The sequence below is a fragment of the Phasianus colchicus genome, chromosome 1 (genome assembly GCF_987193195.1).
Source record: "Phasianus colchicus chromosome 1, bPhaCol1.hap1.1, whole genome shotgun sequence".
Classification (NCBI taxonomy): Eukaryota; Metazoa; Chordata; class Aves; order Galliformes; family Phasianidae; genus Phasianus; species Phasianus colchicus.
In genome coordinates this window covers 14,531,329-14,545,803 of record NC_143436.1, presented here as the reverse complement: position 1 = coordinate 14,545,803, position 14,475 = coordinate 14,531,329, and the positions used below count along the sequence as shown (strand labels likewise).

The window sequence follows — 14,475 nt, the reverse complement described above, 5'->3', positions numbered from 1 at the left end:
TAGCACTCTGGGAAGACAGAAGATGCTGCTCCAGCCTCCCCTCCACAACTTGCAAATTTGTTGCTAGTAGCAACTGTAAGATACTGAAACCACAAGCAGCAAGTTTTCTGATTGTATCTTATTAATAGACAGACTAGAAACACTATAATTATTGAGACAAAGAGAAAGTCAAAAATTAAATACTACAGTGTTGCATACAAAAAAGAAAGTAAAAAGATGATTTCCATTTAGATACTTGTGATTCATTCTGTTAAAAGTAACCATCAAAGAGCTTAACTATAGTAATAGGGAAAAAGAAGTGGGAGCAAGCAGTAGCCATGACCTCAGCTGCCTGCCAGTGTTTCCTGTGAAGTCCTCCAGTCAGTCAGAAGTTGAAGTCCTTCCCAGAGGGATGCAGCCACACAGCATGAGAAGGGACTCTTCTCACAGGAGAATTCGGAGAAGGTGACGCTTCAGTGGAGGCTATGAGACTGCTTTGTTTTTTTCACCAGGTTTTTAGTGGTTTTGTGGAGCAGTGACTTCCAATGGAAGTTTCATTTTGGCATCCATTGGGGTGCGTATATACAAGGGCTGCTCTAAAAGTAATGATTCCTGTTTTATTTTGTTGACTTGTATCATCAGAGGTGGATGTTGGTGGTATGGCAATAGAAGTTGAACCTTCCCACCAATATTCTGCTATATTTTGTTGCCGTGTGACAGATGGCAGCAGAGGGGCTGGTTTGACGGAATGGTGTCTGACATGGAAGTACATATAAAGCAGAGGTGCAGAGTTGAATTCCTCCAAGTGGAAGACATTGCAGCCATTGACATCCATCGTCATTTGCTGATCATTTGTGGAGACCAACCAGTGGATGTGAGCACCATCACTCACTGTGTTTCAGCAGTGACAACAGCAACAGTGGGTCACCTTCCCTGGTGCAGGTTGTTATGAGCATGGCATGCAGGCTCTTGCTCATCGCTGGCAAAAAAGCAGAGCTAACGGTGGTGGCTATGTTGAAAAATAGTGTTTTGTAGCTGAGATTTTGCTCTATCAAATACTTATTGTGCTCTTTGTTGTAGTTTTCATTGAAATAAATAGAATGCATTGGTTTTGGAGTGACCAGCTTAAAAAACTCTTCATTTTCCATTAGTCAGCACATATTCCACAGATGTATTTCTCCTCTTTGGCTTTTAGAAGTTGTGGTGCAATTTATTTTTTTTTATAAGTTTCTCAACCTTTACAGCACTTTACTGCAGGCTCAAACTATGGGCGGTTTGTATGCTGCTGAGTGCACTTCTAGGAATTTTCTTTTCATGTCCCTAAGTGATTCTGCGTTTTTCTAGACTGTTGACTTTTTCCCTGTGCTAGCCTGTCAAGGAGAACTGGTCTGGAAGGCAAAACTTTGCAAGAAACCAGTATTTGAGAAGAAAACATGATAAGTTCAGTTAAGAGTGAGGCTTCCTTTGTAAATTTGGCATATGTTTTGCCATCGTAGGAAAATTTTCACATAATTGCAGCTGTTTGAGAGAACAGTTTGGAGGGAGACTTTTAGAGCTTGAAAACATTTGTTTCTGGAACCTTGGTGCTACTGTCTCAGAGAAAGTCCAGAAAAGCCACCTTCTCTGTTGTACCAACCTGGCAGACTTCACTGTTTCATGTTAGATGTAATTTGTTATAATTATAGGCTGCTGCTGGTTCCTTTCAGCTCTGCAGTGGGCTTCTACCATTCACCTTGGCCCTGCTGATCTCATGGCGGTGAGAAGTTCAATTCATGGGTTTGTTATTCCTCATGGCTATGTAACCTCCAGCCCTGAGGCAAGGGAGTGACTCCATGGAAAAAGATGTCTCACAGTGCTGCCAGGCTGGGGTGGAAGCATGAGGAGGCTTGCAGCACAGGCTGCTTGAAATTGTATTTATTTATAGTACTCATTGTTTGGAAAGGAAGACAGAGTTCCTTGGCACTTTACTTCGACATTGGTGTACACTAAAGCCCAAGGTTGCCTCCAAAAGGGTGAAGGGAATGAAAAGTTACTTCTCTGTGTTGGTGTTTGGTTGAAGTTACAGAACCCGTTGTGTTTCAGCCTCCTTTGCTCCAGGAGGGGTTTCCGCTAGCACTGTGATGGATGCTGTGATGTTAACAGTCCAACAAGGATGATAGTTCTATTTGATAACAACCAGATGTGGTAACTGCTTCATGCTTGTTCCACAGCAGCAGTCTGTTATTTTTATGCATGGATATGCTAGAATTGGAAAGTGTATTACTGTTTAGCAGTGGTATAAGAACACTAATTGATCTTTTTGCTTAAATAGGGTGCCTCAAGAAGTTTACTTGAATAGCCTATTGGAGCCAGTTAAAAATGTGTCTCCTTATAATCTACTTCCTTCTAGATTTATAGTCTTTGATTGTAAAAACTGTAAGATAATCCCTGGTATAATTACAAATTATTATAATATGGAATTACAAATAATGTATAATTGTTATTAAATTTAAAATTATTTGTAATTCTAACAAGACATTTAAGATCTTATTTGAAATACATTGTTTTGATCCTTGAGCAAGAACTTAGGGTTGTTTTGATCTCTTACGTTTTTTCTGCTTGATCTATGCACGTATTTATTTAGAAAGCCTTCATTTTAGTTTGTCTCTTTCAAACATTCAAAGAGCTTACTGTTAGCAGTCACTTGTCTAATTAAGCTAAATCTGCATTTGGGAAAAAGAATAGGCAAGAGTTCAACTAGTAAAGCAGACACCATTTGGACACAAGAGAAAGAGGTCCAAATAATTGAGTCCCTGAGCAATTAGTAGTAGCTGGAAGAGACTTGTGTATAGAGATTTCAGACTTCAAGCTCGGCAGCACCTGGGAGTCCTGCCCTAAAGCATGAAAGCTTTTGCGCTTTTGCCTTCAGGAGCTGGAGGGAAACACCACTGGAGCTCCTTCCAGATGGACCCACACCCACTCAGAGCTTTTGTAAAGCTCACATCTCGGCATTAGGAGGCTTACAGAATGTTTCTTCTGGTCCTTAGCCTCCCCCCACCTCCTTGTTTTTCTCTTCAATTTGAAATTCCCCAAAGAGCCTCTGTGGACATGTCATGAGATTCATAACATTGTTAGAATACTGTTGTTTCCAAATTTTATCTCATTAAATATATGAAGGAGTCATTTAACTTCTTTTTAATCACATTTTCTGTAAGCAAATAAACTTCCCTGGATTTGTGCATTTGAAAATCTTAAGGATGCTTTTTTTCTACCCCTAGGTTGAGGCAACTCTTAGCCTACTCTCATGAGTTTCTGGCTCCCTCCAACATTTTTCTCACATAACTCAGTTTTCATTTTGAGACAATTCCCTTCTGAAGGCAAGAGAATCAAGTGCAGGCATTAGCTGTGTTCAAGGTAAAGTTTTATTACCGAAAAGTAGTCTTTAAATTAATAAATCCAGTAGTTCATCCTTCCTGCAGCGTTCACAAAAGCCCCCTCCTGGGTTAGGCCTTCCCCCATGGAGAACACCGTGCTGGTGGCTTTTAGCATAATCTCACTGTATAGCAATCTTGCCTGCAATGCATTCTTACTCATTGCTTGATAGTAACAGTAAAAACATCTTTTTCGTATGATGAGTGTTTTGGATGAAGAAGCCTGAAGCCTGTTTTACACATTAGTCACGAATGATTCATCTGCTGAGGAAGAGGAAGGCGTGTCTGAGGATGAGATGGCTGCCCTGGGTCAGCCCACAGTGTGGCTGCGTTCCCCCAGCCGGGGCGGCTACCTCAGGAAGGGCACAGGGCTGCCCTTCCAGCAGCTTCTGGCTCCTGGCCTTCCTGAGTCAAAGGTGGTTTTGTGGGAGCCACCAGTAGGCTTTTCTGCCATGACTTCTACTGATCCTTACTTGAGTCTAGGTATGCTTCCTTCATCTGTAGAGTCCTGGAAGAAATTAAAAAAAAAAAAAAACTTTCATATAGTGTTTTTCTGAACTTGACTCGATTTGTGTAGGGTGTGACTGTGAACAAACACTTCCCATTCATTCTTCTGTTCCTCTCAAGATTTTATAGATCTCTGCTGACTGTTTTCCTGACTGAGGAATGCTGGCATGTTCAGAAGCTTCCCATATGGAAGGCATTTCATGGTTTTAGTCACCCTCACTGCTCTTGTTTTACCTTTTCCAAAATAGAAGCATAGCAAAACAACCCACCACAACAAAGCTGGACACCTCTTCCTGAATTTGTCATGGTACAGTTTATTCAACATGTGCAGGTTTTAATGTTATGCTTATTGCATAACCCTGGAGCAACATGGTCCAACCATGATCTGTGGAGGACAGTAAAATACAGTTTGAAGTCATTTTTCTTTATTAAAGTGGGTGACTGATTTTCTCTGAGACCCCTTTTAGCATGTAGCCATATTCAGCTTTGTGTTTGTATGACAGAAATGCTTCAGCTTTTCTTTTGTTAAATTAAGCAATTCCCAGTTAAAAATAGAATTTCATTGTATTTTGTTTGGATTGTGGTGTGTTTAAAAAGGAGCAATTAAAAGATAAAAACATCCTGACTAGTGTTTGCTAATTGTTTGTTGTTACTTAGTTAATATACTTGTAAGGTTTGTCACTGTAGCCTGTGGAGGTGGTCAGTCCTCTGCATACCCACTAACAGAACATTGTGAATCTAGAAATAGTGTCTCATCGTCTTATCATCAAGTATTTATGCTTGGATGATGATGAATAACCTAGTAGTGGTAGACCACAGAGTATCAAGTGATTACTGCAGAAAAAAGAAAAATAGATTTAGTATATGTGAGCGCGTGTTACATAATGCATGTCATTACATCCAGCATTTTAGGAAATTAAGAAGAGTTACAACTCAAAATAATGCGGCTGTTGAATAGCTTATGGTATGGTAGGTTTTTTTTTTTTTGGCAATTACATTTCTGAAAAGGGAGTGGAGGTTAGCATGCCTATTTGTTATTCACAACTTTCCTAATGTCTGAAGTGTTCATGTCAAAGATGTGTAAAAGACCACTTCAGTGAAAAACAAATTCAAATTTTAAGAAGTTCTATACTATAAAAGGAAATCTAGGCTGAACAAAGTATATATTCGTGTCATGCTTCACAAAGGAAGATGCTGTTGCAACATAGACAGTATTTTATCTTTCCAAATCAAGGACTAAGAAATAGCAAAACTGGAGATCTCTTGCAGATTGATGCCTCAACTCAATATTGTGAATTGTGTCAAGGCAGAAGAGCAAGCATCAGTAATGCTAGGATGAGCCACTGAATTTTTAGGCAGAATTTAAGCAGCCAAAGCAGTGCCGAAGACTTGATCTTCACCTATACCTCAGATATGTAACAGTGAGCATAAACAAACAACAATGTCCCTTGCTAAGAATCCTAAACAAAAGCAAGCAGATGGCAAAAGAAGCCAGTGATACAGAATTAGCAGTCAGGCTGGTGTCTCAGAGCAGCATTTCTTTCCATCACCCTTCTTCATGCAGTAGCATTTAATTGCTTTAAAAGGTACAAGCAAAGCTAAAAGAATAAAGATCTTTCTCAGTTTAAATCAGTGTTTTGTTACTTGCAGATAAAACCATAAATCACCTCACAAGGAAATCAAGTTATGTCCTTCCTTCCTGATGTGCGCAAAGGAAAATAGGAAAACGCTCCTGAATTCTAGGATACTGAGTGCAGCATGGATTGTAGACAGGAAAAAATAACCCTTTTCAAACCCAAATCAGGTAGAGTAGCATGAGAAAGATGGAGAAGCAGCCCTGTTTTGCTAATTGGTTTCCTTAGAAATAAGTTCCCTCCTCTTGTCTCTTGGAGGGAAATTCTTGGTATTCCTTGACAGTTGCTTCAACATGAGTGACAAAATGTGTAATGCTTCCAATTCCTTTCAAAGCGTTGCTTTTATTCTATAAATAAATAGCTCTAGTAGTTGTTTGCTTAAAGAACAAAATCAGTGCAGTTTCAGTCGATTTTTTTTTAATTATTACCTGCACCACATTGCCTCAGTCTACCCTTCAGTTACTGATTTTGCTGCATTTGTGTCATTTTATGTGACCAAATGAATAAAACTAAAACTTAATCCGAATGATGTAAAATGATGGTACCATCCAAAACTGTGCATATTAGCATTGGACAATGTTTTAGATATATTAATATAAGTGCAGGCTATTTTACTGTGTTTTATTTAACTTCTTTTTTATTTATAATGTTTCAGTACTTTATATGATATGTGATCAGGGTATCCAAAATGGTATTGTTCCCATTAAATGGGGTTTCAAGGTTTGTAATGCAGAGCCTTTCACAGAGATTTGTTTATAAGAAGATGAGAGCTTTCTGCCAACATGGACGATTGGTTTGCTGACCCCTTGAGATCAGACTGGTGAAAATGCGCTATCTAAGGTGTAGGGAGATGAATGGTGGTCTGAGGATGTGCTGTACCTCCTTTTCTCTATGTCCATTTGTTTTTCTCATGTTGTACAATGTGAGACACTTGTTAGGAACAGAATAGGAATGATAAAGTCAAAAAAAGGTAGAATTTATGGAAGCAGGAGCACATGGAAATATGTTTGTTCTTTATCTTATGAATGGCTCCCTTCTCTTGCTTCCATTCTATCCTAAACTTTACACAGTTAATGATTAAACATATTTGTGTACCTTTAGTAGGTTTCTCTCCATAACGTATTGTCTTGTATAACCTTTGTATTTCATTAATAAATTAGTTCCAAGTGCTCTTTTTTAAATCTGGCCATTTACTGAAATAATGGAAGAATGTTATTTTTTGAAAGAAATATCAGGCAGATAAATTTGGTATGAATGCAACTTCCAGTAATGTCCTTTAAAGCAAAAGCACAATAGCAGCTGCTGAGCAGGCGGTGCATGTTGCCAGTGGAATTTATTTCTGACCAACTGTGTACTTTTCTACTCCAAATGCTCTTTCTTGAACAAATGTGGTGTGTAAAAAGAAAAAAAAAAAGTGGTGGTGGGCAATGATGAGAAAAATGAATAGAGGAGTATGGATAGATGTAAATACATTTTTTATTTGTGACCAAGGAAGTACTTGATTCGAAGTTTTAGGAGATCAAAAATTAACGAACTGCAAGGCTTTTTTCCAGTTGTGGTTATTGGAATGATAAAGTACTGTAAATATGTGTTTTTTTTTTTTTTTTTTTTGAGATAACTTAGATCTGAAGGATAAATTTATATGCAAATTGTAGCAGCTCATGGTGGCACATATACTTCAAGATGTTTTGCAAGTATATAATTTTGCAATTATGTATTTTTATTCTGCATGAAGTATGAGTATCAAAAATAACACAGGATCAGTACCTGAGATGTTGAAGAAGGTTTTCTTGATTATTTGACAAACAAGTATGCTGCAACTCTGGATTCCATTTTTAAGTGTACCAAATATACCAGACCAGGCTGCCCAGAGCCACATCCAGCCTGGCCTTGAATGCCTCCAGGGATGGGGCATCCACAGCCTCCTTGGGCAACCTGTTCCAGTGTGTCACCACCCTCTGAGTGAAAAACTTCCTCCTAATATCTCATCTAAATCTCCTCTGCCGTTCCCCCTCCTGTTTATATGCTCCCTTCAAGTACTGGAAGGCCGCAATGAGGTTTCCCCGAGCATTCTCTATATACTTAATAGGATATAAAATGCTTCAAGTAACAACTTTCATTTTCCTATTTTTTTAGAACTGTAGATGAAAGACAGCTAGAAAACTACTTCTTGGTTGGTGTCAGTCTGGTTGTGTCCTTTAGTTTTGTTTTCTCTTTTTTTTTTTTTTTCCATTTAGCATATGCACAAGAGTGCTGTATGTGCTCTTGAACTAAATTGGAAGATTAATTTTTCTCTTTCTTACTAATAGCAGTTTTTAGCATGTTATGTACTGACACAGCTTTTTGTAGTCCCAACAGCAGCTACAGATAAGGAAAAGTGTGTTAAGTTGCCTGTTTATTTTGGCATCATTAAAAAATGGTTTCTTAATGGGTATTAATGATATTTTTTCTCATTCAGCTAGCAGGAAAGAGATTTTGAATAACTTGATCTTCTCGGTATCTTTTAAAAAATATTTCTTCTCAGTCATGCTAAGAACATAGGTCTCAGATCTCAGTTGCTCATCAGGAATTTAAAATTCTGGTCCCTATCAGGAACAAGCTGCCCAGGCAGGTGGTGGAGTCACCAGAAAAGGGTGAATGTGACACTGAGGGACATGGTTTAGTGAACATGGTGGTGATGGGTTGTGGTTGGACCAGGGGATCTTAGTGGTCTTATCCAACCTTTATGATTCTTGTACTTTCTGTTTCTTTTGCAAGCTATTCTAGTGAATAAGTCCAAATTCATTGGAAACTTGCTTTTGTTGCAATTAGGTGCCCTCCTGGGACATCACAAGATGATGGTAAAGATACCAGCGAGGACTTGGGATTTCCCAAGGTGTTTTCCCTCTCCTCTGGACAGCCAGGCTGCCTGCTGACCAGACCCTTCACTAAGCATCTTCTCTTTCACCTCCAGGCCAGAGCCTCAGCAGAAAGCTCCCTCAGCACCTCCACCCCCGCCGCCACCCCCACCTCCACCCCTGCCGGAGCCAACCCCGCCAGAGCCAGAGGAGGAGATCCTCGGGTCTGACGATGAGGAGCAGGAGGATCCCGCGGATTATTGTAAAGGTGGGTGCAGTCCTGTGCTGTCAGCTGCGGTAATGGGCATCATGCAGTACTCGCTGTGCCCCTGAGCACCCTGCAGGAGTCACACCTCCACGTTGGGCTGCAGATACTTCTCTTTTCAAATATCAACTCTTCAGTGTCAGAACAAGGGAAGGAAAAGTTAATTTATAAAACTTTGCAACAAAGTTTGGAAGAAGACTCCAAGATGTGAGATGTGACAATTGGGAGTTAATATCATGTAGCACTGTCACTTTCAAAAAGTAGATTTGTACGAATCACACACTGGAACAGGTTGCCCAAGGAGGTTGTGGATGCCCCATCCCTGAGGCATTCAAGGCCAGGCTGGATGTGGCTCTGGGCAGCCTGGTCTGGTGGTTGGTGACTCTGCACATAGCAGGGGGGTTGAAACGAGATGATCATTGTGGTCCTTTTCAATCCGGGCTATTCTATGATTCTGTGCACATTTTCAACCAGGTTCTGGGGAGGTTTTTAAGGACCTGGTCATTGTTTATGGAACTGACACAGAAGTTGTGAAGAACTATTTGCATAACTGTCTTCAACTGAATTTTTTCACTTAGCCATTGCTTATGCATGCATTTTGTAATTAAAAGATACATAATGAAAAGATACACTGTATGTCTGTTGTAGTTATAAGAATAAACTTTCCTTGATTGATATTGATTGTAAGAGAAACAAATATCCTAACTAAAACAAGCATCCCCTCTATATATTCTAAAATACCTCAATGCATTTGACATCAACTAAATATGTATTTGAATCTATATCTTCTCTTTCTCATACCTGCACAAACGTTTGATACATGCTTTTTTTTTGTACATTGTCTTTCACAGACCTTGGCATTGCGATGTTCTCTGCATTTTTTTTTAGTTTCTGATTTCTTTAGCTTTTGTAGGTACCTACGTCATTATTAGTACAGATTTTACCATAAGACTAACAGGTGAATGCAGATAGTTTTTTGCATAAAAACTGCAGTACAACAGTCAATGTTTTAATTTGGTTCGGTGTTACACATAATGCTCCAGGTCTGTTCCCATTAGGATAAAATATACAATGTATTCAAGAATCATCATAGATAACAGATCTGTCAAAATTTACTTACTGCCTTGAATTAATTTTTTAGTACAGCCAAAAGACACTGACGTACATTGACTTAATCTGTTATTCCACGTTCGTCAAATCAAGAAATAGTTTCTATCAAATATGATGCTGTCTTAACTCTGAAGGTTCTCTGTAAGCCTGCAGATGTGCCATTTTAGGAATCCTTTCTCCCAGCTTGGAATAAGCTGTTCTGTATTTCCATATCTAATAATTGGAAGTGACATTTTCTTCTCAGTGTAGGAACTAATAGTAATACGTGATATTTCAAGCGTTGAAATGGGTTACAAATTCCAATAGTGAAAACCAAATGGTAAACTCAAATTGAATTTTGAAGTCTGCAGCAAAGGAAAGAAAAACTCATAGAGAATACATGTTTGTATTAAATGCAAATGTTACAACATGCTTATTCCTTATGATAACTCTTGGTATCTGTAACATCTTTCATTAGTGAGGAAGGATGGATTTGATGTTTAAACATCTGTTTATTTGTAAACATCTGTATCTACTTGAGATTAAGCATTTCTAGGCCCTGCTTAATTCTTCCCTGAAGTAAGGACTGCATCAAACAATGCATTGTTGTCTATGTTCCATTATCTTTTGCAAAATATCACCATCTGGAGTGGTTAGATCACAAAAAAAAAAGAAACAAAATCTACATGTATAGTTTACTTGTAAGTCACCTGTTCTAGAATCTCTGTAACTCCAGTTGGTTGTCGGTACGGTGCATGTTATGTTAAGAATACTTGCAGGTTTCTTCAGAAATTAAAGGGAGCTTCCATACACAGGAAGTTCATTCTGTGTTCCTATAATATTAAGTTCTGAACCGATGAAAGTACGTTCAAGATGGGTCAAGCTCTGGCTCACTCTGATGTAATCATTTGTTTCTGCGAGATCAGCATTTTTGCTGCTCCAGTGCATGTTTTCCCTAATTGTAATTTCCAGTAAGATTGATCAGAATGCTTCCTTTTTTAAATGTTGCTAAGGTTGACCTGTAGGGGAGGCCACCATGTTGTGTAAGAATCTGAATGGAATAGCTGGATTAGGAAGATCTGGAACCATATAGACTTTGTTTAATTTATCTGAGGACCAAATAAGTTATTCAGTAAAGAATTGCAGGGGTGGCTTTTAGAAGTATTATTTCCAAATTTCTTTGAAAGATGTTTTATTCATCTGAGTATGTTTTACTGTCCTTGGTAATGTTTATGAAGTAAGAGATAAGTATTTGGAAACCATCATAGTTTACTGAAGTCTCTCTTTTCTTTCTAATTTATCTCCAAAGCAGTAGTCTCCCAGGATTTTCGAGTGAGACGCAGAGCATACTTCATCTATTCTCAACCCCAGTCTGAAATTTCATAGGAGGGCAATTTTGTTGAGGGTTTATGTTAAATATATAATACATATTTATAATATATAAATATACACACATATATAGTGTGTACCTACATAAAATGAACATTTTACCTGTTAACAAAAATACTCAAGCAGTGATTCCTATAGTTACTGATTCTTAAATATATACATACATATATGTATATATGTATATATATATTTTTTAAAGAATATTTTACTATGAGCTGAGCTCCTATCTTCACCACATCGCATGCCGAATAGTAAATAGTCCCAGTCATAATAGTGTTTTTTATCAGGAAATTGGATTAATTTGAGTTATCACCGGATGTGAAAGAGAGAACTAACAGCCATTTGTGTAAAGCAGACTAACTTTTGTTCCCCTGGACCTTCCTCCAGAGCCTGTTAAAATCTGTGAAATGGCTGCTATTGATGCCACTGAATTTAGATTAAATGCTTTTCAAATGTTTATTTGTTTTGAGAAATGGAAATATCAAAACTCCAACTACGTGATTTTTCAAGGGGTACTTAGACAATGCAGCTCTGAAACACTTGGAGATTTTTTTGAAGAGTTTGTTATGTCATGGATGTAATTGGAATTCTTTGCTTCTCTGATCATCTTCCTTGCCCCCTGGAGATGTCTCCCATTCATCCAGTTCACAAAGGGAATAATTCCCTATACAAACATAGAACTAGCTAGCTACAATTACCAATACATTCAGGAGACATTTAGGAATAATGATCTCATTTTTTCTGACCCTCTTTCTTGAGTGCTTGTAGCTAGCTAGCTGTGTGAGAGACTTTTTTTTGTGTGCTGTAGTGAATAGCACAACAGATTTTTTGTTACATTATCAGTAGTACCACTTACACATTGTATATTTTCAAATGCCAGTCTTGTTTTTACAAAAATGCCTCATTTCTCTCAAACTTCTAATAATGCTGTCTGGATGTTAGTATTTGGAAATAACTTCCATATCACAAAGAAGTTAAGTAATTGCATTTGTCATACGATTACACTGGTTTTTAAAATGCACTTAACTGTGTTGTTACCTGATTGTTCACAACCTCTGCACAAATAATACATAGCTGACAGCATCAGGAGCAGTCAAGGAATAACACGTACAGGAACAGTAAGGAATATTTCCAGAACTGCTCCTGTTGTGGTGTAGGACAGTAGAAAATATCTTAAAAATTTCATATATACTCAATGAATAAATATATATTGTTGTATTGTTATGATTAGTTATGTGTCCTGTAGTGGCCAAAATAGCCTGGCTTTAACATGCATAGTTATTATTTAATCATATTATAGCCATTATTCTTGCAATACATAGATTTTACTAAAATCATTCATCAACTCCTGGTTTATTGACTTGAAGTCAGTGTCTTTGATTTCTTCTGGAGTGTGTTCTCTCTTGTCTGTGCTGGGAAGAAACTACCACAAGTTCTCAGTTTTGACCCTTTGAAGCACAGCTATGCCAAAGGATATCTTCAGAGAAGCAGACTTTAACAGCACTCTTTAAACAAAACTGTTCGTAAAACCATATATTTAACTCTGTCTAAATTCTTCATTGTTGAGTGTTAACGCTGTTACTTAGTCAAAATGTAAACAGTTAAAAAATTACTTCTAGCCTTTGTTTTATGTGCTTAAAGGCCTGCTTAGGGCTGCATAAGTGATGTTGTGTTCCCATGGTCATCCGAAATTCGGGAAGAAAAAAACCTCTCCTAACTCCAGTGTGTTGTTGGAAATCTGACATTCCTTTATTCCTCACAGTATGTACCAGATTTGATAAATCAAGTGCACGCTCCTGGAGTTCAGGTTCTACGTTTAAATAGTTAAAACATATTGGCATACATATTCACTCTTGTCCAGGAACTCCTTAATATATGCTAACGTTCAGTGGTCATACAACCACCTGCTTCCTCCCCTTTACTTCTCCTTCAGCTTCATCACAGTGACTTTTGGCCGACCTTAAAATGTTTTTCCCTATTTGGCAAATTTTCCATTGCTTGATATGCCATAATAAGCAATTTTGTATCTTGGTGCACTATAATTCCAAACAATTTACGTGAAAGTCAAGAAAAAGCCCTTGCACCTGGTGGATGCAAAGCTGAAAGTACTCTGTTGCAAGTTCAGTGCTTCTGTGAAGCTGGATCATTGGGAAAAAAAGGGCTGTTCACATACCACACAAAGCTAAACTAGGAAGTTGTAGAACTAGCACTCATTGATGCCTTTTACCAAACTAATATATTGGTCCTTAAATGAATTTATTGACTTCTATTGCTAAACCAACCTGTGTCACCATATTCTCCTGAGTTCATATAATTATGTTCAGGAATGATTGAATAGGACCATACATTTAAGCAGATTGTAAAACACTTCAGAAATTTTTGTATTGTTTAATTTAAAATCTGTGTTGCAAACCATAGAGAGGTGTTAAAACTTGGTGTTGTGTACTTTCATGCAGAGGATAAAGCTTCATGCTTTGTCTCTGTTTTCTTGCAGTGATATATGCAGGACAAAAATTAGAAGAAATGATGCTGTGATACTGAATTGTGTGTGAAAGCTTTTTACATAATCCTTGCTGTCAGATCAGCAGACTTGATGTGTTTCAGTAATGTAAACCTTTTCAGTAATAGAAAGGTAGAATAATGTACTTGCTCTCTTGACTTTCCTCTCACATCTATTACTTGATCATCCTTTATGAAAAGAATTTATCAAATAATACTATTTTTTTTGTTGTTTGTATTAAACCAGTTGGTAACTGTCTTGATATAATTTTATTCATCCGGATTTTGAAATATTTTTATCCTCAGCTGTTTCAGCGGGGATGGCCAAGCAGAAATCTAAATTATTAATTTTGTATTGTTTTTAATGTTATTTCATATCAGCAATATATTATCCGAGCTTTAGAATCCTGTGAAATATGTAATCTTTATAATTCTATCGTGTAATTGTATTCAATTTATTAGTCTGCTCTGGAAGGCTTTGTGGCAAGCTCACCAATAAACTCCCGAGCTTCTGTCAAGGCAAAAGATGCTACTAGCAAAGAAGGGATATAAATATTTTTAGATTTGATGCCGCTGTTCCACGGCATAAGATAAGAAAAAGATAAGAGCCCAGTCCCTGTACTAAATCCAAGGAATTAAGTAATAAATTGACATCGTTGTTTGAGCTGGGCTTTGGTTCTGACAAGGTTTTTGGGAGATCTCAAAACAAATACAACAACTTAGGGGAAGTAGTCTTTTCCTAATTTGAAGTGGAATAATCAGTAGTAAAGGGTTCTGCCAAAGGCCAGTTGAGTGTGACATTCTGAAAGACCAGAAGGAGCCAAAGAGATAATTCCTTGATGCTTGGCAGATGGGCAACTGTTGGA

The 14,475-nt window shown here is 37.8% G+C and overlaps 1 protein-coding gene across 8 annotated transcripts in view; it reads left to right on the top strand.

Moving 5' to 3' along the window:
- Positions 1 to 14,475, top strand: part of SRPK2 (SRSF protein kinase 2) — a 134,691-nt gene that overhangs the window by 82,271 nt on the left and 37,945 nt on the right. For all 8 annotated transcript variants that reach the window (XM_031596426.2, XM_031596513.2, XM_031596665.2 and 5 more), the window contains one exon: positions 8,484 to 8,635. In XM_031596426.2, coding sequence (XP_031452286.1) covers positions 8,484 to 8,635 — 152 coding nt within the window. The remainder of the gene's footprint in view (positions 1 to 8,483; positions 8,636 to 14,475) is intronic.